Source organism: Loxodonta africana, chromosome 4 (genome assembly GCF_030014295.1).
Source record: "Loxodonta africana isolate mLoxAfr1 chromosome 4, mLoxAfr1.hap2, whole genome shotgun sequence".
In the NCBI taxonomy this organism is placed as follows: Eukaryota; Metazoa; Chordata; class Mammalia; order Proboscidea; family Elephantidae; genus Loxodonta; species Loxodonta africana.
The window spans coordinates 98,619,540-98,643,421 of NC_087345.1; the positions used below are offsets into that span (position 1 = coordinate 98,619,540).

General features: G+C 39.1%; 1 protein-coding gene across 1 annotated transcript in view; it reads right to left on the reverse strand.

Moving 5' to 3' along the window:
• TMEM117 (transmembrane protein 117) overlaps positions 1-23,882 on the reverse strand; it is a 556,897-nt gene that overhangs the window by 270,116 nt on the left and 262,899 nt on the right. The window contains exon 4 of the mRNA XM_023555483.2: positions 9,250-9,349. Coding sequence (XP_023411251.2) covers positions 9,250-9,349 — 100 coding nt within the window. The remainder of the gene's footprint in view (positions 1-9,249; positions 9,350-23,882) is intronic.

Here is a 23,882-nt window from a genome sequence, read left to right on the forward strand (position 1 = left end):
CTTTGGGTTTTGTACAGCAGTAGCAGACACTGTTGGTGCCCTGCCAAGATCCTCTTCACCTGCTGGTACACTGCATTCCCCAAGAACGTAATATCTGCTCACCCAGTGGATCAGGCCAAGGGTAGGCTTTACCAGAGGCCATATGACAATATCTTTTCTTGGCTACTTCTCCTTCCCTCTCCTGCTTCTCTCATCTCCTTACAGGTTTCTCAGGAAGGACACTTCCTCAATAAATCATGCGTCCCCAAACCCCTAATGCACGCTCTTTTTCTAGGGAATCTGACTTAAGACAGCATCTTTATAGAAAGATGGTATTTTACCTAATCAAATTCTTGATCCAGTTACCACTTTCATTTTATAAAATACTGAAATGCAACATACAAATCTACCAGACATGGGGTTAACTGATCAGTAAGTAAGCTGAAGTCATGAACTAGTTCCAATGAACAGACAGAAAGAAAGGCAGAGCAAATGAGAAGCTCAGAGAAATGCTGGGCTCTTGGGTTCAGCTCCAGTGGTGAAATACCTGGTGTGCACCCCTTCCATTTGTCAAATACACTTGTTCTATGAGTTTGCTAACTCTGATCCTTCTATTCCATGTTCCATTGTTCTAATTCTTTTCCATTATGAAGCTCAGCAAAGCTATTAGTGCTACTTTATTTCAGATACAACATCGAATTCAATTATGCTTTTTATTGTGTCATTTTGAAATATCAGTGGAAGGGAAATAATTAGAAAACTGGCATTGATCATAATATGAATTGTCAAGCCCAATTCCACACGGAATAACAAGCTAGATGTGACATTAGTTATTGTTCATCGACAAACTTAGCATTTGCAGAGCAGTCTATAAAATAGTGACATGAATATAGTAGAAGAATATGAACTAAAGAACGATTTTTAATTTGGTGAAAGGAAAAAAGACACAGATAGTCAAACTCTCCCATAGCAAGTATACAATAAGCAGTGAGTGGCAATAAAAAGTTCACTATATTTTAGGTTTGCATGTATAGTAGTCCCCCCTTATCCACGGGAGATACGTTCCAAGACCCCCCTGGATGCCTAAAACCGTGGATAGTACCCAATCCTATATATACTATGTTCTGACCTATATATACATACCTATGATAAAGTTTAATTCATAAGTCAGGTGCAGTAAGAAACTAACAATAACTAACAATAAAATAGAACAATTATAACAATATATGGTCATAAAAAATATGTGAATGTGGTCCCCAGGCGGGATGGAGCTGAAAGGTGAGAGGTTTCATCACGCTACTTATTTAACTTTGTCAGACTGAAATGGACCTCGGGTAACTGAAACCGGGGAAAGCAAAGCCAAGGATAAGGGGGCTACTGCAATTATAAAATTTATTTCATATTTTCTATACTTAAGCTGCAAGAAATACCTTACTACCAAACACTGCAGAAATATTACCCCTGAGAGCCCTGGTAGCGCAGTGGTTATGAGCTCATTGCTAACCAAAAGGTCGGCAGTTGGAATCTACCAGCCACTCCTTGGAAACCCTATGGGATAGTCCTACTCTGTCCTATAGGGCTGCCATGAGTCAGAATTGACTCCATGGCAACGGGTTTGGTTTTTGATTTTTTTTATTCTGTCCTAGTTTTGTGAATAAATATTAACCCAGAGAGAGTTTAAATTACTCTCAAGTATACACTATTCTTTAATTCTCTGATTATTGAAAACTAGCCAGCTTTCTGTCTTAAGTGGCAATTGCACATTGCTTAAGTGACCGAAAGGACATATCTCCACCCAGCTTCCTGCCCCAGAGCACTGAGCAGGGCTACGCCGCTGCCAGCAATAATGACCATTCAAGAAAGTCCTGGCAGGCTCTTAGAAGCTCAGTCTTTGCTTTACCAAAAAATGCCCTTTATACTCCTGAGTTACTTCACCATTCTGGGAAAATTACGTTAATGATCTATTAGTTCCACTCAAGGGATATATACAAGCAATTGCATCCTCCTGGTTATGGAAAGAAACAGCATGAGCAAGTGCATGGCATTGTTGCTGGAGTGAAGAACAGAGTCAACACCCGTATGCCCTGAGCAATATAACCCTTCTCCCCTGCCCCTTTCCAACACTGTAGAAGGCCCATTTCCCAACAATAAGAAAAAAACTGAACTAAGAAAGAAAAATGGAACTCAGTGCTCATGATGTGCTTTTGTACTTTTCTGGTCTATTTATTTCTTCAGTGAATACTTACTGAGCACCCATTCTGTGCCCAGCACTGCACTGGGTGCTGGAATATAACTGTGAACATGAATGACATTGAAACTCCCCTCAAGAAACTTATAGTCAAGTAGAGTCACGTGTTTCAGCTTTGCCTCTTAAATAAACATGGCCTTTTGAAACAAATATAATAGCACCATAAATATCAGTAAGTATGTATAAATATCAATTATAAAATCTTTCTGAAGAAATAGAAAATGCCTGAAAAATAAGAACATAAAATTTGTCACTCAAATATTTAAAGAGATAATGGAGTATTTACACATAAACCAGGTATGGTTAAAAATAGAAGGGTGAAATGTATTTTTAAAAATCACATTTTCTTCTAAAATCATATTCTTGCTAGAACCTCAATAGGGAGAAATAAGCAATTTTAAAAATTTTATTCCTTGTTATAATCCAACTACAAAACCAAAAATCAAACCAAATCCACTGCCATCAAGTTGATTCTGACTCATAGCGACCCTACAGGACAGAGTAGAACCTCCACAGAGTTTCCAAGGCTGTAAATTTTTATGGAAGCAGACAGCCACATCACCTCCCAGTTAGCAGCCAAGTGCTGTAATCACTGTGCCACCGGGGCTCCTTCTGACTAAAAAGCTGTGTTCTTTTCACCCAAAGGCATTTTCATATGAAGATATTGACTAAGCTTTTCCGGCTGTAATGAAGCTCCAAGTTTCAAGAAAAAAAGAAGCCTGTGAAAAATCACACACAATTTAAAAACAGATGGTCACTATATCAAACTAAAATAAAGAACTGAAGTAAAGAACTAAATTACTGTATGTGTCTATGGCTCTACACTCTATGGTAAAAGCTTTACTTGCAGTGGCACATATACACACACACCCACAGACAATCTTGGGAATATGTCAAAGCCAAGCAACGCCTGGCGATTACTGGGGGTTGATGCACACAGCACATGGTGTGTATAAGGAAGGACGTTTTCATAACAACAGTGGTATTTACCACCAGAGTTGTCTTCTTAGGTCCTAGTTCAACTTCAACTTATCTGTCAAACTTCTTCAGGAAAGTGATTGATAACGATGATCGTCAAATCTGGGGTCTGATGTCCCCGTGACTATCATACACCGTACCATTTAATGCTGTAAGAGCAAAGCAACTAGGAGGAAGCAGCATTGGAGAAAGGCAATGGTTAGGTACAGATAAACAGGAAGCATTTTTTCCCACTAATATTAGTGAGAGGCGGGAGCATGTGCTATTATGATGCCCAGGATCTGCCACCTTAGACTTCAGCAGAGGCTGTGAGCTCTGTCCTCTGAAGGGAGAACAGCAAAACTCGTGCAGCACACTGTGGGACTGGCAGACCCATCCCCAGTTCCTTGCTGAATGAATGGTACAGAGCCTGGGCTAAAGTGTGGATGCATGAAAATGGTGTTGTATGAGACACCCAGTGCCTTTGCTGTATGAACGTCCTCATGACAAAGCTCCTCCCTGCTGCTGTCAGCTGCAAAGGGCCAGCTCAATTCTAGATTGCATCACTCATAACTTTGTATAAAATTTAAAAAATAAATTGACCAAAAAAAGAGTAGTTGTTAGGGATTAAGTTGTGTTCCTCCCCTAAAATGTTTGTTAGAATCATAACTCCTTTACCTGTGGATATGATCCCATTTGGGAACAGGGTTTTCTTTGTTATATTAATGAGGCCATATCAATGTAGGGTTGTCCTAAAGCTAATCAGGTTTGAGATATAAAAAGAACAGATTAGGCACAGAAGCAAGCAAATATAAATGAGGAGAGATGGGTATCACCTGGAGATCCCAAAGGAACTGAGAAACATCAGGGCTAGAGAAGCTAAGACAGGAATTCCCTCCAGAGCCAACAGAGAGCCTTCCCCTAGAGCCAGTGCCCCGAATTCAGACATCCAGCCTCCTAAACTGTAAGGAGATAAATTTCTGTTCATTAAAGCCACCTATTTGTGGTATGCCTGCTACAGCAGCACTAGATAACTAAGACAGTAAGCTTAACCTCATCTTATATACCTTCTGATTTCTGCATGACGTGGAACGCAAAGCCAGGCAGTCAGGACTGCTTGGGAATCTGACCTGGTAGAGCTTGACACTTAGGATGGGGGTCAAGGATATTTGTTAGACTGATTGTGATGTCAATCACAGTCCTTAATGTATTTTTTAAAACCATGGAAAGTTTTAAAATTATTTCCATAAAAGAAAAATTCTCTATTTCAGAAATCCGTTAAAAAGCACACTTTCACTGGAAATGTAAGTAGTCACTTGCTTTTTCACGACAGTCACCTTCATCATTGATATTCATTTCATGATGAGAATTCTATAGACAAATGAAAGACTTAGACTCCTCTCATGAGAAAAACTATTACTTTTTAAATGTTATCAATGCACACATATGTAGACATATAAATATTTATACAGAAACTTACCGCCTAGTCAGTGAATAGAAATGATGTGTTCTGGGAATCCTCCCGGTGTGACTGTACTTTCAAATCAGGAGAGCGCCGTGCTTCATTTCCTATTTCCATCCCTGTACTTAATGGACGAATGTCAATGTTTCATATAACACAAGCAGAAAGGGACTCTGCAGTCTCCTTCAGTTTACAGAAAATATGAGAGGCCCTGGAGGGTTAAGTGGCCTATCTCAGAGCACAATGCTGGGAAAAGTCTAAAACAAAGTCCTCTTGATTCTCAAGCCAGTCTTATTTCTGGGGTGTTGGGAGCATTGATTAGGTCAATCATTCTATGGTATAAGAAATGGTAAAAATTTATCATGCTAGCTGGTTATCTTAGTCATCTAGTTCTGCTATAACAGAAATACCACAAGTGGATGGCTTTAACAAAGAGAAATTTATTCTCTCACAGTTTAGTAGGTTACAAGTCCATATTCAGGGTGTCAACTCCAGGGGAAGGCCTTCTCTTTCTGTCGGCTCTGGAGGAAGGTCCTTGTGATACATCAGTCTTCCCTTGGTCTGGGAGCATCTCAGCACAGGAACCTCAGGTCCAACGGACAGACTCTACAAATGGTGCTGTTTTCTTGGTGGTATGAGGTTCCCCAACTCTCTGTTTGCTTCTCTTTCCTTTTTTCTCTTGAGAGATAAAAGGTGGTTCAGGCCACACACCAGAGAAACTCCGTTTACCTTGGATCAGGGAGGTGACCAGAGTAAGGGTAGCGTTACAATCCCATCCTACCCCTCTCAACATAAAATTACAATCACATAATGGAGGACAACCACACAACACTGGGAATCATGGCCTAACCAGATTGACACATATTTTTGGGGGGGACACAATTCAGTCCATGACACTGGGAGAAACAGCAATCACTGTGGTGTCGATTCAGACTCATGGGACCCCAGGTGTGTCAGTGTAGGACTGTGCTCCATAAGGTTTTCAATGACTAATTTTGGGGAAGTAGATCACCAGGCCTTTCTTCAAACTGCCAACCCCTCCATTAGCAGGTGAGTGCATTAACCATTGGCACTACCCAGGAACTCCACTAATAGAAATAGAAGGCATTAAGACAGTAAATTTAGGAGAAACTATGACTTATGAAGGTCAGCCAAACCTTAGAGAGCAATACTACAGGCAGAGCTGTGAAATGGTTTGCATTCCCTTAACCACAAAGGTAGGGCAGACAAGAGGACAATAGGAATCCAGTCATGAGAAGTTAAAGGTCTTTGGTTAAAGCTGCACCATGCATTTGCCCCTAAAGGCTGCTGTAGCAAATGGGCCTGTATTGCTAAAGAAAAAAAAAAAGTCCTAATAAGTAATAATATAAACATCAAATAGGGGCAGAACTATATAGTCCTAGGAAGCACAAGGGAAATTCTAGGTGGAAGTTGGAGGATGAAATTGGGTCACAAACAAATGATGTCTTAATCAGAGAGGAAATTATTTATGTATAAAATGGCAGCCTTAAGTCTGCATACTCCAGAGTGAGTGCCTAGGTCCTGTTTTCAGGGTCAGTGTTAGATAAAAATCAGGAGGAATTATACCCAGGTTGTCTTAGTCTATTACAGCATTGGTGATTGGAAGGAAACTCTAGATCCTCTAGACTCCAGGCCTGGATAAAATGGGATGTTCACACTCCTGGCCTCCATACAAGGGTTAAGCAGTGTAGGCAGCCTGAGGCTTGGATTGATCCTCTGCCTTTACCATCACCTCAAGGGATTGAACTATGCCGAAGGGATTGCTGTTGTTGTTGACAGGTGTCCTTAAGTTGATTTTGGTTAATAGCAACCTCATGTGATAGAGTAGACTACCCTATAGGGTTTTCTAGGCTGTAATCTTTGAGCCCCGGTGGCTTAGTAGTTAAGAGCTTGGTTGCTAACCTAAAGGTTGACAGTTTGAATCCACTAGCCCCTCCTTGGAAACCCTATGAGGCACTTCTACTCTGTTCTATAGTGTTGCTATGAGTCAGAATTGACTCAGTGGCAATACGTTTGGTTTTGGGGGTTTAATCTTTGAAGAAGCGGATTGACAGTTCTTTTCTCCCATGGAACTACTGGGTGGGTTCAAAGAGCCAGCCTTTCGGTTAGTAACCAAGCACTTAACTGCTGCACAACCAGGGATCCTTGCCAAGGGGCTGAGAGTCCAAAAGTATGAACCAAAAACCAAATCCAGTGCCATTGAGTCTGTTCCGACTCATAGTGACCCTGTAGGATGGAGTAGAACTTCCCCATAGAGTTTCCAAGGAGCACCTGGCAGATTCGAACTGCCAGCCCTTGGGTTAGCAGCCATAGCACTTAACCACTACGCCACCAGGGTTTCCAAGTATGAACCATGATAGCAATAAAGCTCTTATGTCTACCTTACACTTTTGCCATTTTAAGAAGTGCTACACAATTAATATTTTTATCAAACCTACGCACAGGTCAAAACCAGAAAACTCATTGCATCCATTCTGACTCAGAGCGACCCTATAGGACAGAATAGGACTGCCCCATAGGGTTTCCAAGGAGCAGCTGGTGGATTTGAACTGCTGACCTTTTGGTTAGCAGCCTTAGTTCTTAACCACTGTGCCACCAAGGCTCCATAACACAGGCACCTACTGCCATGAAGTCAATTCAGATTCACAGGGACTGGATAGGACAGAGTGGAACTGCCCTAAAGGGTTTCCAAGAAGTGGCTGGTGGATTCAAACTGCCAGCCTTTAGGTTAGCAGCTGAATGCCTAACCACAGCACCACCAGGGCATAACACAGGTAGGAACTGTTAATCTCATTTAAAAAATGTGTAGACTGAGGCTCAGAGTATTATATATCATTTGTGGAATGAGAAACCAGAGGACACAAGGTCAACAATTGAATCCAGATTTCTGAACTCTTGATTGAATTCCCTTTTTCATTTTTATTTCACTTCACCATAAAGTTGCATCAAAATCAAATTCTACACCTATATGAGACCAAACGGTCAACAATTACTTTAAAATAAAGATGACAATGTAAGGGGGCAGGGAAACTAGATTAATGGAAATGGAACAACCAGAAAAAAACGATGAGAATGTTCACGCATTGTGAAGAATGTCACTGAACAACTTGCGTAGAAACTGTTGAATGGGTACCTTAACTGCTATATAAACCTTCACTGAAAACACTTAAAAATATTATTAAAAAAAATCAAAATCTACAGTTAATGTAGAAATTCCTCAAAGGCATCCCATCAAATTTCAAGGAAAGCACACTTTTCAAAGTTTATATATTTCCTTCAAAATAGTTTCTGCCCCACCCCCACCCTCCTACCCCCACCCACCACCTAGGAAAATGGAAAATTTTGACATGAAGCAGCCTGGCCTCAATGTCTGGCTCAAGTCTAATTCTTATTTCTAGTGATTCCAAATAAAATAAATCATTTTCAATTTAAATTTTAAAGTTTATGGGATGGGCTACATCTGGTGATTTGTTCTGTTAACATTCTAAAAATGAAGAGAGGTGGGAAAAGGCTCAAACACAGACTATACAAACCCTTTTGTGGTTACTCGAGACTCTTCCAGGATGATCACAGTAGTAGCAGTCAAGATATAACTCCTTCCTTGTCCCTGAAAACACCTGGGCTAGATAAAAAAAGCTGGCAACAGAAATAGCAGTAGCTGTGTTGTGACAATCTCCCCCATTGAATCTGGGACACATCATCTGTAGGGATATGTTTAGGCTGGGCATCATCCTTCTTTTGGCAAGTTTTTCGACTACTTTATCCTCATTTTCAAGCAAACGGAAGGATTTAGTTAATTAGGACTAACTTTTTTTTTTTTTTCGCACTTATGAAAGGTGTCAATTAAAGTTAAAGTTTCCAGTCTTTATTGGAATTATGCTCTTGTCACTCTGAGGTTCTCTTACACATTCAAAGGACCTAGAGTCTGTTACACAATGTATCTCAGTTTAATTAATGAATGATTAAAACGGAAGTTACTTCCTCGACAGTTGAGTTCAGCATAAGATATGGTGTACAGTCTATCTGCAGGCTTATAATAATAGATACTAATAATGGCAAAAGAGATTTCAACAGGCAGTTCTTAGAGCTCTTAGTTAATGTTAAGTTTGCAGGTTCAACGGGGAAAACCAATGTAGAAAATTATTTTTACATTCCTTTTAAAGGAGTTTCATATGGTCTTTTGAGAGAGACCAAACAACATTCCTTACCTGAAAATTGCACATGTCAAAAATAATCTTCATAGAATTCAGATCATCACAGGGAAGATTCTTCTATTAATTTTTGAATGTGTATTGTTTGTGTGAAAATGCACACTTATGACTACATATATGTATATTTATAAATAAATATGTCCCTGTGGAGAATCATTATTAATATTCTAGGTGCATTGATTTTTTTTTTTTTCCTGAGGGCTACAGATATTGTATATAATCTCTGGATTTGTCTATACTCATAAACTTGTTGCCCTGGAAAAACAGTAATTATTTTACTCTAAGCCACCAAAAGCAGAGTCTGTCCAACATTATGATCATGCCTTTCATCTGATGCTTGGTTGAAATGGGTGAAGTTAAAATTTTCTTACCATCCAAGCTGTGACAAAGTCCCCCATCCAGGTCCCTACCGCAGCTAATTTCATGAAACTTTCATTTCGGATGCCCATATAGTCTGTAATGATATATGCTCTGTGGAAACAAACACACAAGACATTGTCTGGACTCAGAGAGCCATGTAGTCAAAGTCTTCTGATTCAGCAACAAGCAAAGGGACGTTTCCCCTCTCAACAAGCTTTTTTACTTTTGTCTCATCACATATGCTTACAAATCTGAAAGGCTAAGAAGAGTTCTGAGGGTGTCCGGGTCAGTTCCAATTAGATTTGAAGACTGGATGCGGCTTCTCCAGTTACCATTTGGGTTTCGTTTTTGAGCTGTAAGACTGACAACAGCTTTTGGAAAATCAAACAGAAATACTCAGCAAAGGCTTCATTTCATGCTCACTCAAGTATGAGCAGAACGGAAACATTTCCTGAATTAGAGTAACTTGAAAGGCAAGAGAAAAACTAACTTTCCTTCAGCTTTGTCAAGTCAAAACTATTGAAAAGGAACTGGGTCTAGGCTTTAGATATAATATCATACTTGAATATTGTTTGGCATAATGTCAAGATGTGAGAAAAAATTTTCCATACAATGAAGCAATGTAAAATTTGATTTAAATATACGTGGCTTAAATTACTTAAATAAAATAACTGGAAGATTTCGTTTTATCACTTTTCTTTTTGCATAGCTAATTCTTGTTTGCTTGCTGTAACATTAATACATATTCTTCACAGCTAAGAGAGAGATTCAGAATTTCAGTTGTGGCTATATAACTGGCCATAAATGCCAGTAACAAGACCAGGTTTATCATTTACTAGAAATCTTTATTTCCATTTTCTCATTTGATATTCAAGGAAACCCTAGGTGTTATGTTTCCCATCTGCAATTTTTCTACAAAAGCTGGATCTCAGATAATCTAACTGAACTAATCAATGTTGCTTCTCTCCTTCAGTCTTAATTTTTTAATTAGATTTTTTTTTTTACTTTATATTTTGTTGCCTTTCTTATATGTAATGACTAGTTAAACTTGACTCTTCTAGATTAACTGTAAAACAGCATAAAACAGATAAGGATATTTTTGTTCTTTACTCAAATTATGAAGAAGCACATTTATGAAATCACTGAGACATAAACTGTCTTCAATTCAGTTTTGTCTGAAATTATTTCAGATAGGCTGTCAGCTGTAAAATAAATACATATTTAAATGGTTTTATTTAGCTATAAAAGCAAACTTATGAACTGTTGAAACAACTCTTTCTCCACATGCTCATTTACCTACCTGGGGTTTCTATATAAATGTCTTCAAGTTCTCACCCCAAAATTCTGGGTCTCTAGGCTTTCATAATAGCTGAAAGTTTGTAGCTACCATGTATTTCATGCTTACAATGTGCCAGGGATCATGATTAGCACTTTAAGAACAGTGTTTCCATCAACTCTTATATCAACACAATGAAATGCATTATTTTCCCGATCTCACAAATATTGAAGTGTGGCTTTAGAGAGATTAAACAGCATGTCAAGCATCTAGTAAATGGACAGGACTTGAATCTAAATCTGATTGACCCCAAAGTCAGGCATTTAACCATTATTCTTTATTTTCTTCCTATAAGGGTTAGTAGAGCTATAAAAACCACAATCTCTACATTGCCCTCCAATATTTTTCTAGACAATGAAGACAAAGTCTTATTTCCTTTCAGGACAATTCATAATAAGTCAACAGTAGCATCCAGAAGCTGTAGCTCCCTAGAGCTACCTTCAAGGGTTGTACTCCCACTCATACCCATGGCTAATTAATCTAAGCAGGACTTAAAAGTTCCCAGGTTAACTTGATGGACAGCTTGTGTTACTCCCTTCAGTACCACAATCACTGAACAGCTCCTGAGCAATGAACACGGGGTACTATAGAGTATTAGCTATGGCAATTGTACAGCTCTTTCAGTGACACCTATTTTGAAGAATTTTCTCAATACCAAAGTCCTACTTCATCACTTTCCCAATTACTTATAGAATGCATGAGGGTAGAGTGGAAATGTCAGAGTACATTCCATATGATTGTATAGACATGTATAAGAGAAAGCATCAGTCCTTTATTTCAGTACGTGCATTTAAAAATAGAGGTGGGATGGATAAGCTTGCACACCAGTGATCCAGCCAAAAGAAACTGTAAAAACTATATAAAATACAAAAATTACAAAAAAAAAAAAAAAAAAAAGCTTACAGACATCAGAGAGCTGATAAAACAGTGAGAACTAGAGAGGCCAAGATCCCAAATAGGAGAGAACTGTGGAAAGGTTAGTTGCTTTTTCTCTGGGGACGCTGCAAAGCAAGAGGATGAGACTCTTAGCTTTGCTCCGAGAGGTCAGTCTGAGTGAGCTGGACAGATGACATTGGAGACTTAAGAGACAAGATCTTTGTGAGAAAAGAGGGACTTAGAAGAGAGCATGACACACAGTTGGTTTTTCCTTCAAGACATTTACCAAACTCTGATCTTGTGCAAGAAGGATGCTAAAGGACTAGGCAGAAAGTCTCTGAAAGGCAGAGCAGAGGTTTGGGAGCTTCATTATGCTGAGAAGACTGTTATAATTCAGAACCTGCTAGGTGTGGCCCAGCAGAATACAGAGTTATGCAGGGATAAGCCACAAGGGTTGAACAAACCAGAAATGGATAACAGAGGAAAGGTAGAACCTTTTCTGGAAGAATATAATTATCATCTGGATCCTCTAATTTTTTTATACTTCACATCCTACACTCATGCAAAAATGACTAGAATATCAAAAGACAGGGCCCTATCACTGAAAACCAACAGAAAACACATTATCTAAAACTAGATAATAAGTTGCATGAGGGGAGGGAGATATTTTGGCGTATTTGTTCACCATTGAATCTCCAGTACCTAGCATTCTTTCTGTATATAAGTGATCAATAAGCATTTGTTTAATCTATGAATGAAGTGACACAAGTTATTTATATTCATTCCCATGTGACATGAGCAGATCTATGTACATAAAACCCTAGAAACAGAAATAAAATGAGATTGAATTACTAAGAATTTTGCCACAGAGGAAGGCAAAAACAATATTTTAAATTGCTTTGTGTGTTTGCTTTATTTCTCCAAATACATTTATATCCTCTTGACTGCAGTATATCAAAAAAAAAAAAAAAAAAAATCAAACTCGCTGCTGTCAAGTCGATTCTGACTCATAGCAACCCTATAGGACAGAGTAGAGCTGCCCCATAGAGTTTTCAAGGAAACGCTCGTGAATTTGAACTGTCAATCTTTTGGTTAGTAGGGGAGCTCTTAACTAACGTGTCACCAGAAAAAGAAAGCCAAACCTGTTGCCATCAAGCAACAAGGAGCTTCTGGTGGATTCGCACTACCGACCTTTTGGTTAGCAGTCATAGCTCTTAACCACTATGCCACCAGGATTTCCACTGTGCCACCACGGCCCCATAAAATACCTGTTGCCATTGAGTCGATTCCAACTTATAGCAACCCTATAGGACAGAGTAGAACTGCCCCTAAAGTTTCCAAGGAGCACCTGGTAGATTCCAACTGCCAACATTTTGGTTAGCAGCCATAGCTCTTAACCACTATGCCACCAGGGTTTCCCCAGGGCCCCATAGCTGCCCATAGCAGTGTGAAATTAAAAAACAAAACAAAACAAAAAACTCCCTTCTCCCCCATGGCTGTGGCGTACTAGATGTCATGATAACAATGTAAGCAGCAGAACTCTTAACCACTACACCACCAAGTGAAGAGTGGTGTATAAAGGTTAGTAGATACTCTTATTGTTGCTACTTTGAACCAATAGGAGAAAAAATTACAAATATGCAAAACACTCATAAAAAACTTTCAGTTACTAGTTCATTTATTTATATTTCCATTAACATTTCAATTTTCCTGCTCATGTTGTAAATGACAAAGTATACGTACGTATATTTATGTCAGTAATTTTAACCAATTTAAATATCACACTGGACCCTATAAAAAGTGAAACGGTGAGGCTTTGTACCCAAAAGTTTTGAGGAGTGATTCAGAATTAAATTTTATTTGCCAGGAGGCACAATTAAAGTTTTAGTTTAGTTTATTTCAACTATTCATAGATCATTTGTTTATTTGATTTGAATTTTAGCTGGTTATTTCCACTATGCATAGTTTTACCAGTCTTCCAGGTAAATATTGACCATTGAACATAGTCTCTCTGCTTTTAAAGATCCTAAATGAATATATTTTTTTCAGGCTATAACTTCAGTTTTTATTTTTTCTTGATACTTCAAGCTTAACCATCAAATCCATAACAAATGTGTGGAAAATCCAATATACAAGAGTTGGGAAAGGTTCATACTTAGCATAACAGCCTGAAAACATGAGCTATCAAGACGATCATACCTAGTGAAATCTATGCGCTAAATGACCATAACCTAAACAGACTCTAACATGGGCTATGCAGTCAATAAAATTATAATATAATGACTCGACTAACAGATGAAAGTCTTGATCACTAACAGCAAAAGTTCCAGTTCACTTGAGTCTACTCCGCATACGTAAGTGGAAGCAGTCAAAAACAGATAATTTAGGCGTTGAGCCTTTCCGGAAGTTGAAACAGGAGGCAGTAAACATAGATCACCAAACCAATATGGATTCACGCTTCAGTGAAAATCCATCTGCGGCCAGCTGGATTCGTGGTGTCACAGCTGTCTCTCCCAGCCTGCATGGGCAAAATAAACAAGATTGGGGGCTTTACACACAAGTAAAGCATGAATAAGGAGTTGACTCACACAAGCACCAGCCTCCATGAAACCGAAGCAAAAAATCTAAATATTCCCAAGATATTGAGGTGAAAAGCTGTCACTACAAAATGCCAGGGGTTAAACTTAGATTCATTTTATTAACCCTTTCCCGAACTGTGCCTATAATTAATTAACTGCTTATAATCTATTTACTTAGTCAATAATCCAAATCCAAACAGCCATATTTTACTATTTTGCTAAAAATTCCTTTTTTTTTTTTTGCTATGAACAACATTGATGGTGCTGAATACAGATATAAGGATCTTCCAGGCAGACCTAGGGTATGAAGCTATGGGGAAAAATTCACTGGAATGTAAAGAATGCTGCAGACAATTGTCGTAAGTAGGCTGGGATGATTAAAATTGGATCCAGACTTAGCAATGCTCATTGATAAGATACCAACTAAAACTCCCCAGCTTTAGCTATTCAATACTTCTAATTTCTATAAGACTGTAGATGGAGTTAAATTCATCGGGGTAGAGAACACATTTCATTCACCTATGCAGGTGAAACTATGTTATAATAGGAATAAATATTTGAATTAATTAAGTAGTCAATTCATTAATATAAGAAGATTACTTACATCATCTGACACCAGCGCAAAACTAGGAAGAAGATCAAAGAATAAAAGATAAAAACAAGGATTTCCAATATAAGATAAACTAAAAAAAAGCATCAGAGATAAAACGTGGACCACGCATTTATGATACTCTAACCCATTTAGAATGGAGTACCACTGTATCATTTTTATTTTCTCTTCTAGGATAAAAAGCTAGATGTCAGAATATAATCAAATCAAAATAAAGAATGTATCCTTGGCTTTCCGCAATCATGTGTTGTACACTTACTTTGAAAATAAGTGAGTTGACTAATTATGAAAAAAAAGTATTGTAGAATCTCTTCACAGTCTCTTTTTTACCGAATCCTCTTGTTTGTAAAGGAATCTTTTTAATGAGTCTAGATACCAATACATAATTTAGTGCACCAGTTTGCTAGCATAAACAATACACGAGCTATATAGTAAAATACATTTATTTTATCCGTGTAAAGAAAGAAAAATTTATTTCATGACCCTTCAAATGGTCTTTGCCCAATTACATTTGTTATTTGTCCTTTCAAATCAAACTTTAGAAATTTAGAAGGCTAAAAAGAAATATAACCTCAAAATTCATTCTAAAGTTACAGAATTGTTGTGGATGTACCTCAAGTGCCTTCCTTGGTTCAATTTTTTTCTCTCACATTTACGAACAGTTCAGGAATACGCAATGTAATTGGATGCTCAAAATGGGTTTGTCTCTACTACTAGTGGGGCCCTGGTGGCACAGTGGTAAAGAGCTTGGCCATTAACCAAAAGATCAGCAGTTCGAATCTACCAGCCACTGCTTGGGAACCCTATGAGGCAGTTCTACTCTGTCCTATAGGCTCGCCATGAGTCGGAATCAACTCAACAGCAAGGAGTTTGGGTTTCTTTCTGGTTACTACTAATGAATAAAACAAACAGAACCAAGACACCTCATGTTTCTTTAACTGAAAAAATAATAGATAGGAAAAAGCTTTAAAATTCTGAGCTTATTGTTAAGAGAACACCAGTAAACCCTCAAAGGAACTATAGAGTCAAATTACCTAAAAGTAATTTCACAGTAACTTAATCACATTTTAATATTAAATAACATCCATTGTGTTTATAACTATTTGGATAAAATGTATACAATAAACTCCCACCAATTTGTATTATTGTGGAAGTGAATTGCAGGCTGAGCCAGAAAGACAATTAATTTACCCTACATAATGGTGCTTCTTTCTAAACTAATTAAAAAGGCGTAAAATAATCTATAGATTCTGGTAAGAGTCTGCTGCAGTTCAAAGTAGGACAAAAAGCAAGTCTGATTTTAATGGGTTTAGAGTTGGTATTTACTGGACAGCAGCTGGTTTGTCTGTTTTTTCTTCTTAGTATTTCAATAAAGTGTTCATGGCTGTTAAAAGGTCAAAAAGATAAGAAATAATGAGATGAAAACACTAGTACATAAATAGAATATTTAACTTTTGCCAGAAACTATGGTTAAGTGCTACAGCTGCTAACCAAAAGGTCAGCAGTTTGAATCCACCAGGCGCTCATTGGAAACTCTATTGGGGCAGTTCTATCTGTCCTAAAGAGTCGCTATGAGTCGGAATCGGCTCGACGGCAGTGGGTTTGGTTTACTTGGTTATGTTTTGTTAACTGTGTATAACAAAATTTAAAAACCTCAAAAATGAGACTGCCTTTCTAGACCCACAAAATTTTCAAATCCAAAGCCCTTGTGAAAATTATTCTTTATTTTTCTTGAGATAAATTCTCTTCTGTCCTCTCCCTTCTCCCACTTCTACTTTTCCTCCCCCTCCTTTTCCATATTCTTTTGTATATGAGTTCAACCATCTCTTATCTTCTTCCTCATGATTACTCAATACTGTTTCCCCATCCTCTAAATTTAATTTTTTTGTGTGTGTGATTATCATATATTCAGACACTCTAAATCTCCCCTTAGAAAGATTGCAGCGTTAGTCATTTATACATCAGTGTTACCATGTTACTTTTGTCAAGGGACACCCTGAATTCTAAACCCTCTCTCTCGAATTGTTGATGAAATTTTAGGCTCCAGTGATATGGGAAAGAGGGAAGAGGGCTATTTTTTTCAATCAACCCTGAGATATGCAATTTACATTAGATGAGCATCTACCTTATTTCAAATTCATTTTATTCATTAAACAAATATTTACTGATCTCTCACTATATCCTAGACCGTGGGCCAGGTATTTGTAAATTCATAAGTTTCCAGGGAAAAGAAATAACACCACAGAGATAGTGGTGACTCCTGGATTATCACCCAGCACCTCTTGCCACAAAGAGTGGTAGAGGAACAACGTGAAGATTTCCGAAGTGTGGTCTTGCCTATGTGTTGGGAGTAGTGACGTACAGACATATCCTGGCAAGAACAAGGACAGTGTAAAGGAATAATAAAAGGCGAAGCTGAAAATTAATGATGTACTGAAGGGCACTGAGTGCCTGCAAAGTAATTTAGTTCTTATTTCAAAGTCTATTGGTAATTAACATTTGGAATTTAGATTGTCTGAGTTTCTTCCATAAGGCACTGCATTTTTAGACATCTTTCAGCTTTTTAACTGACCATGTTTCTAGTTATCTCTTAAAGGAAAAGTGATGGAATAGTTGCATGAAAGGCTACATTTTTATACCCACAATGTCTGATAAGATAGAGGTTAATTAAAGTACCCTGTTAAGAACCCATAAAAATTTATATTTATTTATTTCAAGGGGTGAAGCAGAAAGTCACCTTGAAGTAGGTGTTCCTTCAGTTCCATGAAGAATCACTTGGGTAATTTCCCAGAAGCTTCCTGGTTAAGGTAAGAAAGTTACTGGGGAAGGGAGATGTGGAAATGTGTAATAAACTCCTTTGATTCTAGCAAAGTTCTCTGTTGCTAGTGAGTCAGTCCCAACTCATGGTAACAACATTTACAACAGAACAAAACACTGGCCAAGCCTGTGCCATCCCATGATCACTGCTATGTTTGAGTCCATTGTTGCAGCCATTGTGTCAACCCATCTCATTAAGGGTTTCCCTTGCCTTCGTTGGCCCTCCACTTTAGCACACATGATGCCCTTCTCCAGCAATCTGTCTATCTGATAACACCTCCAAAATAAGTGAGTCAAAGTCTCAAATGATAACAAAGTTCTCTAAGAACTCCTTGGAGCTGGTAATCAAGGAGGAAGTGGATCTATCTGCTCCTCAAGATGGGAAGTACAAAAGACTTGTTGAGAAGGACCTGGTTAAGGCCCAGTGGTACAGAAGGATGACGAGGCCTCTCCAAACAAAAACTGTGAGGAAAGTGGGTGTTCAAGTGGTTGACTTGGACTTCCCAGTAAGGGTCATGGGCCTGGGTGAGAAAGCTGTTTTTAGTACCTGGCATGATTGATGGAAGCGCCTCTGAACCCATTTGAGGGTGAGAGGCATCATCATGGACTATGCAGGGACTGGGCCTGCCGGGGCACAATTGTTGTGCAGACAGGAGCCCATGCAACTATGCAGGACAAAGCTACAACAGCGATACCATGCGGCAGTAAGACACATGGGAAGTAGAAGAATAATCAGATGGCACAGCTTTCTCTATAGCTGGTATTTGAAAAAAGACTGGTCCCAGTGACCCCACTTTGGATTGGGTAAGATGCCAAATTCTAGGATCAACTGTGTGAGTAAAATCTCAAAAGCAAGCGTGCACTCCTTGCTAATGAGTGCAGACGAGGCCTCAAGACACTAGTTAAAATAGGAGGGTTAAAATAAATCAGTCCAAATTTGTACTCTGAATTTGTGAAGCATTCATGCCACTAACATGGGATTCCAGAGATTTTTGCATCATCAGCTAAAGTCAGATTGGTATACATAAAATCTCCTACAAATACTGAGAGCACGGGACATTGGTAATAGTTAAAGGTCTGTTTGCTTAAGGATTTCTCATCAGGCATCTGAGGTATAAGGAGCCTGGGAGCACACACAGTCTGGAAAAAAACATCCATGTAAGAGGCCCCCCAGTCATCTGCAACTTAACTTAAGGCAGTTGCCTGTCGCTGAAGGAGAGGGTCAGCTATTTACCCATCCTTTCAACAATATTGATTGAACACCTCCTATATGTCAGGAACTGCTAGGTGCTAGGAATACAAAGATGAATAAGACATGGTCATTACCATCCAGCAGATGAAAAAAGACTTGCAAACAAATCAGCACAGCCCTCTGTGAAAACTGCTATAAGGAAGAGGAGAGGAAGAGAGAGAGGCAAGGCACCGAATTTTCCTGGTGTGCAGGGAGGGGATGGGGAGAAGAGAAGGCTCCACAGAGGGGGGCAAACATGTTTGAAGTAGAAGGACACGGATGTACAAAGGCAAAGAGGACTGAAGGCAGTGGGGCATGTTAGAGGGAACAGCAAGGGCAGCTCAAGGCCACAGCTGGATGCACAGTGGAAGTGAAGCTGGAAGGGAAGGCAGAGGCTTTGCAGGGCCTTAACGAGCTGTACTTTATGAAACATTCATGGGAACACAGAACAACCCCCCACTTCCTTACCCCAACTTCCACCTGGATATTATCTTCATATCTTTAAAATGCTTTCCATTTAGGAAGCCAGGCTACCAATTTGCATTTAAAGACACATTTGTTTTACCTTCAAAAATACAACCCCCATCAACATCTGATACAACACTAAAAAAATCCCTATGACCCAAATTTTAGAATTCAACACAGAAATCTTGTAACATGGCCTATACTTGCCCTAACAGACACACACACACACACACACACACACACACACACAATGGTACTTCACCAAATACAGATGAAGCTTCTCATCAAGGACTATAACTAAAGAGTCAATATGGATTTGGTCAGACCTTAATATTTTATAATTCACACTGTGGAATTTCACAACATTTCTGAAATTTTAATACAGTTTCCATGAATATAATACCTGTGCCTTAATCTGTAATGAATTTCTTGTTTTTTTCAAAACAAGACTATTTAAGCTTTCTTTTTCTTCTGGCCCCTTTCTGCAGTTCTTACTTACACTGGAATTATTTTTGCTGTCAAGGATCAGCTTCCTGTTGCTATGTTAACAGCTGCAAGTTAGCAAACAAATTATTCACATCTGTGTCCAACCTAAAAAGCATTCCTTTGAAACTCAAGGGTATTCATTTTTAACTCCTCTTGCACACAAGGACTCAAGTTTAGGTTGGGTATTTTTACTAAATGATCTATTATTTTTTCATTAAAAATAGACTGTCCCTTTAATAGAACCATATACTGCACTAAAACACTGGACTAAGCAGGCACCAGCCTGTGACAAACACTGCAGAATATTTAATAACATGAAACCACTGGCAGCCAGGACCATGAAAATCAGAAATCATTTCTGGAATCCTAATAGTTTTAGGGCATTACATGAACATGGGTAGAAGTATCCAACATGGTGCCTGACACTGTAGGTGTTGAGTGAATATGTGTTAAATGTGAAGAGAAAAAAAACTATCTTCTGGAGAATCACAACGTTAGTTAGATGGGTGAGGAGAACCTGGGAAATTGATATTAAATCAAACTACATATTTCCTATAGTTGTACATGTTTATGCTCAGTTTATTGCTAGAAAAACAAACAAAACCCATTGCTGTCAAGCTGATTCTGACTCAAAAAACTCAAAGTATATATTATTTTAGATTCACTGATACTCAAATACATATGTATACTCACTGCCATCGAGTCAATTCTGACTCAGCCACCCTACAGGAACTGCCCCCATAGGGTTTCCAACAAGTGGCTGGTGGATTCGAACTGCCAACCTTTTGGGTAGCAGCCATAGCTTGCTGTAGTTCTTAATCACTGTGTCATATATATATATGTGTGTGTGTGTGTGTGTGTGTGTACTTTTAGGCATCTTCATCAAGTCCTTAACTGAAGTAGCCCATTACTTGTGAACAGGTGGCTTTCAGGGCTCGAAAAGGGGATGGGGAAACACTGCCAGACCTCTTATCCATGGTTGCCGTGTATGCGTCCCAACAACCAGCACCAGGAGGGGGTTCTAAGCAATCAGAGTCTGAACTGGGGTCTCAAATCTAAAGGTTAGCAGGTATCTGAGGCCCTGTTAGAGCTGCTCAGGCTCAGTCTATTGAAAAATTCAGATTACCAAATCCACAGTTAATTACAAAAAAATGCAGACACTAGGGTATAAAATCAGACAGTGTCCACAGGCAGAGACAAAGGAAGCTTGCAGCAATTCCTGAGCTGAAAAGCACGCCCTGTGGTTACACACATGGTTAGCTTTTTATCCAGCTCCTGGATTTGTGAGCAAGGGCATACCGGAAGTGATTAACATGGGCAGTAGAACAGACCTAAGGGATGCCTCCAGATACATATCTATGTCTGAACCTGGTAAACTTTAGCTGACTATGAGAGTCAAGATATGGGTGCACAACACAGGCAAAACCAGGTGGGCAGCACATTTGACTTAACATTGTTTTGATAAGGTTTTCTAGTGGACTTAGTTTGGCTAACAATCCACATGCAAATCTGCAACACTCAAAAAGGAGAACGAAAGACAGCAAATAGGAAACCGGTAATGTCTACTAACCTGAAGTATTTTTTATACTTATAATTGGTTCATCCTTTTTTCTCTGTCCTTTTCTCTTTACAAGGAGCCCTGGTGGTAAAGTGATCTACTGCTAACCAAAAGGTCAGCGGTTGGAAACCACCAGTGGCTCCGTGGAAGAAAGATATGGCAGTCTGCTTCTGTAGGGATTTACAGCCTTGGAAACCCTACGGGGTCGCTATGAGTTGGAATTGACTCAATGGCAGTGATGTTTGGTTTTCTCTTCACAATATGCCTTTGCTTGCTCTGGGTGCACAACTGTCTGCCTTCACGGGCACAGTAGCTGTTCCAGGTCCCGTCTCCTATCGTCTGGTCTGAGTTTTCTCTCTCTTTTCAAATCCTCCAGTCCCTATTCAGCTGATTCCACCTGACTCTTCCTCTCCCTGCCAAGATAACTACTTCCTTAAAGACCCTATCTGGTTTTTCATCCGTCACTTCCCCCAAGACAATTCCCAGACTCCTCACTACCTTCACCACTACCTAAAGATGAACATGCCCAGCCCACACTTCAGTCCTGATACACATTTGCTGTCCAGTCAACTCCAGTTCATAGCAACCCCATATGTGTCAGAGTAGAATAGCAGTCCATAGGATTTTCAATGGCTGTGACCTTTTGGAAGTAGATCACCAGGCCTTTCCTCCAAGACACCTCTGGATGGATTTGAACTGCCAACCTTTTGGTTAGTAGCCAAACACTTAACTATTTGCACCAGCTAGGGACTCCAAGACACTCCGTAGCCATCCTCAATCCTGACTATATATTAGATTCACCTGGAGAATTTTTAAGACTCCATTGCCTGGGCACCTTCCCAGGAGATTCTGATTTAGTTGAGCTGGCGTGGAGATGGGCAGCAGTATTTTTTAAGCCTCTTGGTGATGCTAACGCATCCAGATTTGAGAACCACTGCTGTAGCTAAAGCTTGTACACACGGTCTTCAAGAATCTGGAAAGCAATTTTGAGCACAAGTCACCACACTCAGCCACAAAGGGTTTCAGAAATCACTACAAAGGGCCGTCAAAAAGCAGAACACACTATCAGAATCACGAACTAGAACATCATTCTAAAGTTGCAAAATGACACAGGTAAGTACATTTGGACAGATCAGGAATGATCAAAGCTGGGGCTCGTGAAAAGGAAACATTTAAGATCTGACTTCCAACAAAGAGCCCTCGAGTACTCATTAGACTAGGTGTTCACCAGATTAACAGTCAACCTGATTCAGAAAAATCTTGAACATCCTGCCATCGAGGAGAAAACTGGAGTCTGCTCAGGATGCTCAGCTTTTAACTAGCCAAATTCCCTCTGAAAGCTTATGAAAAAATGATGGGACTATCAAAGAACAAGCTACCTCAGAATCACTGATTTACAAGAACACAGCGTATGATGACATAATTATATCTTTGGTGATTAACAAAACCAGAATTGATTTAAAGGCCTTCTGGTAGCAGTGAGCTTCAATCATAAGTTGATGTACCCAGCAACCCACAGCACACCTTACATTCAAAGTGGAGCATAAGAAGAAAATACTACCTCACCAAAACTGCTCTTGCTCATTTCAGAGTCATTTTTCCAGAAAAAAACAACTGAGAAGCACAAACTGTAAGTAAAGAGGAGCTGAAATGCAGTTTATATTATTTAATATTATTTAAAAATTTGGGGAGATTATCTTTGCTAATGGCTGCATTATATTCTGAAATGATGACAGAGAATTGGAAAGTAAAATGCAACAACTGCAGTGACTTTTAAAACCATAGCTAGAGACAAGCTTGTTTATGACCAAACAAAAGTGTGTAATAAATTTTGTCCGACAGGTGTTATACAAGTTGCAATATGTCTAAAGAAGTGAAAAAATACTTCTACTTTGAAGGTGAAAGCTGAAGGAAAAAGGCAGTGTGCATTAATTTTAATAAAATCAGGGATTATGTAATGCTTGAAGAGCTCAGTAAAAGGAAAAAAAAATTTTTTTTTTCACCTATTCCAAAAATGGGGGCATTGATGTTTCAGTGGTAGAATTCTTGCCTTTCATGCAAGATATCTGGGTTCAACTCCTGACCGATGCACCCCATGCACAACTACCACCGGTTTGTCAGTGGAGGCTTGTGTGTTGCTATGATGCTAAACAGGTTTCAGCAGAGCTTCCAGACTGAGATGGACTAGGAAGAAAGGCCTGGAAATCTATTTCTGAAAATCAGTCAATGAAAATCCTATGGATCACAACAGTCCAATCCTCAGCTGATCATGCGGATGGCGCAGGACCAGGCAGCATTTTGTTCTGTTGTGCATGGGGTCACTATGCATCTGGGCTGACTTGACTGCAGCTAACAGCAACAGTTACTAAAAAAGTTTGTTGAGTGACAAAATAACATGGTATATCATCTTTCTGCTTCTATCTCATACAAACAGTAATCTCCAGCCATTCTCAGGCTTCCTTGCTTTCTTATGTCTCTGATGTCTTGTTCCCTAGCCTCAGATACATTTCTCCATATTGTTCAGCAGGCAACTATTGCCTATGCTTTGAAAAACAGCTCCAATCTCACTTCCTCTTGCTTCTTTTCTTCCTTCTTCTTCTAAGGCAGAGTTAGGTTCTCCCTCTTCTGCATCAGTTTTTTTTTTTTTTTTTCCCTGCCTAATGTAGGCACCTAATAAACTTCTGTT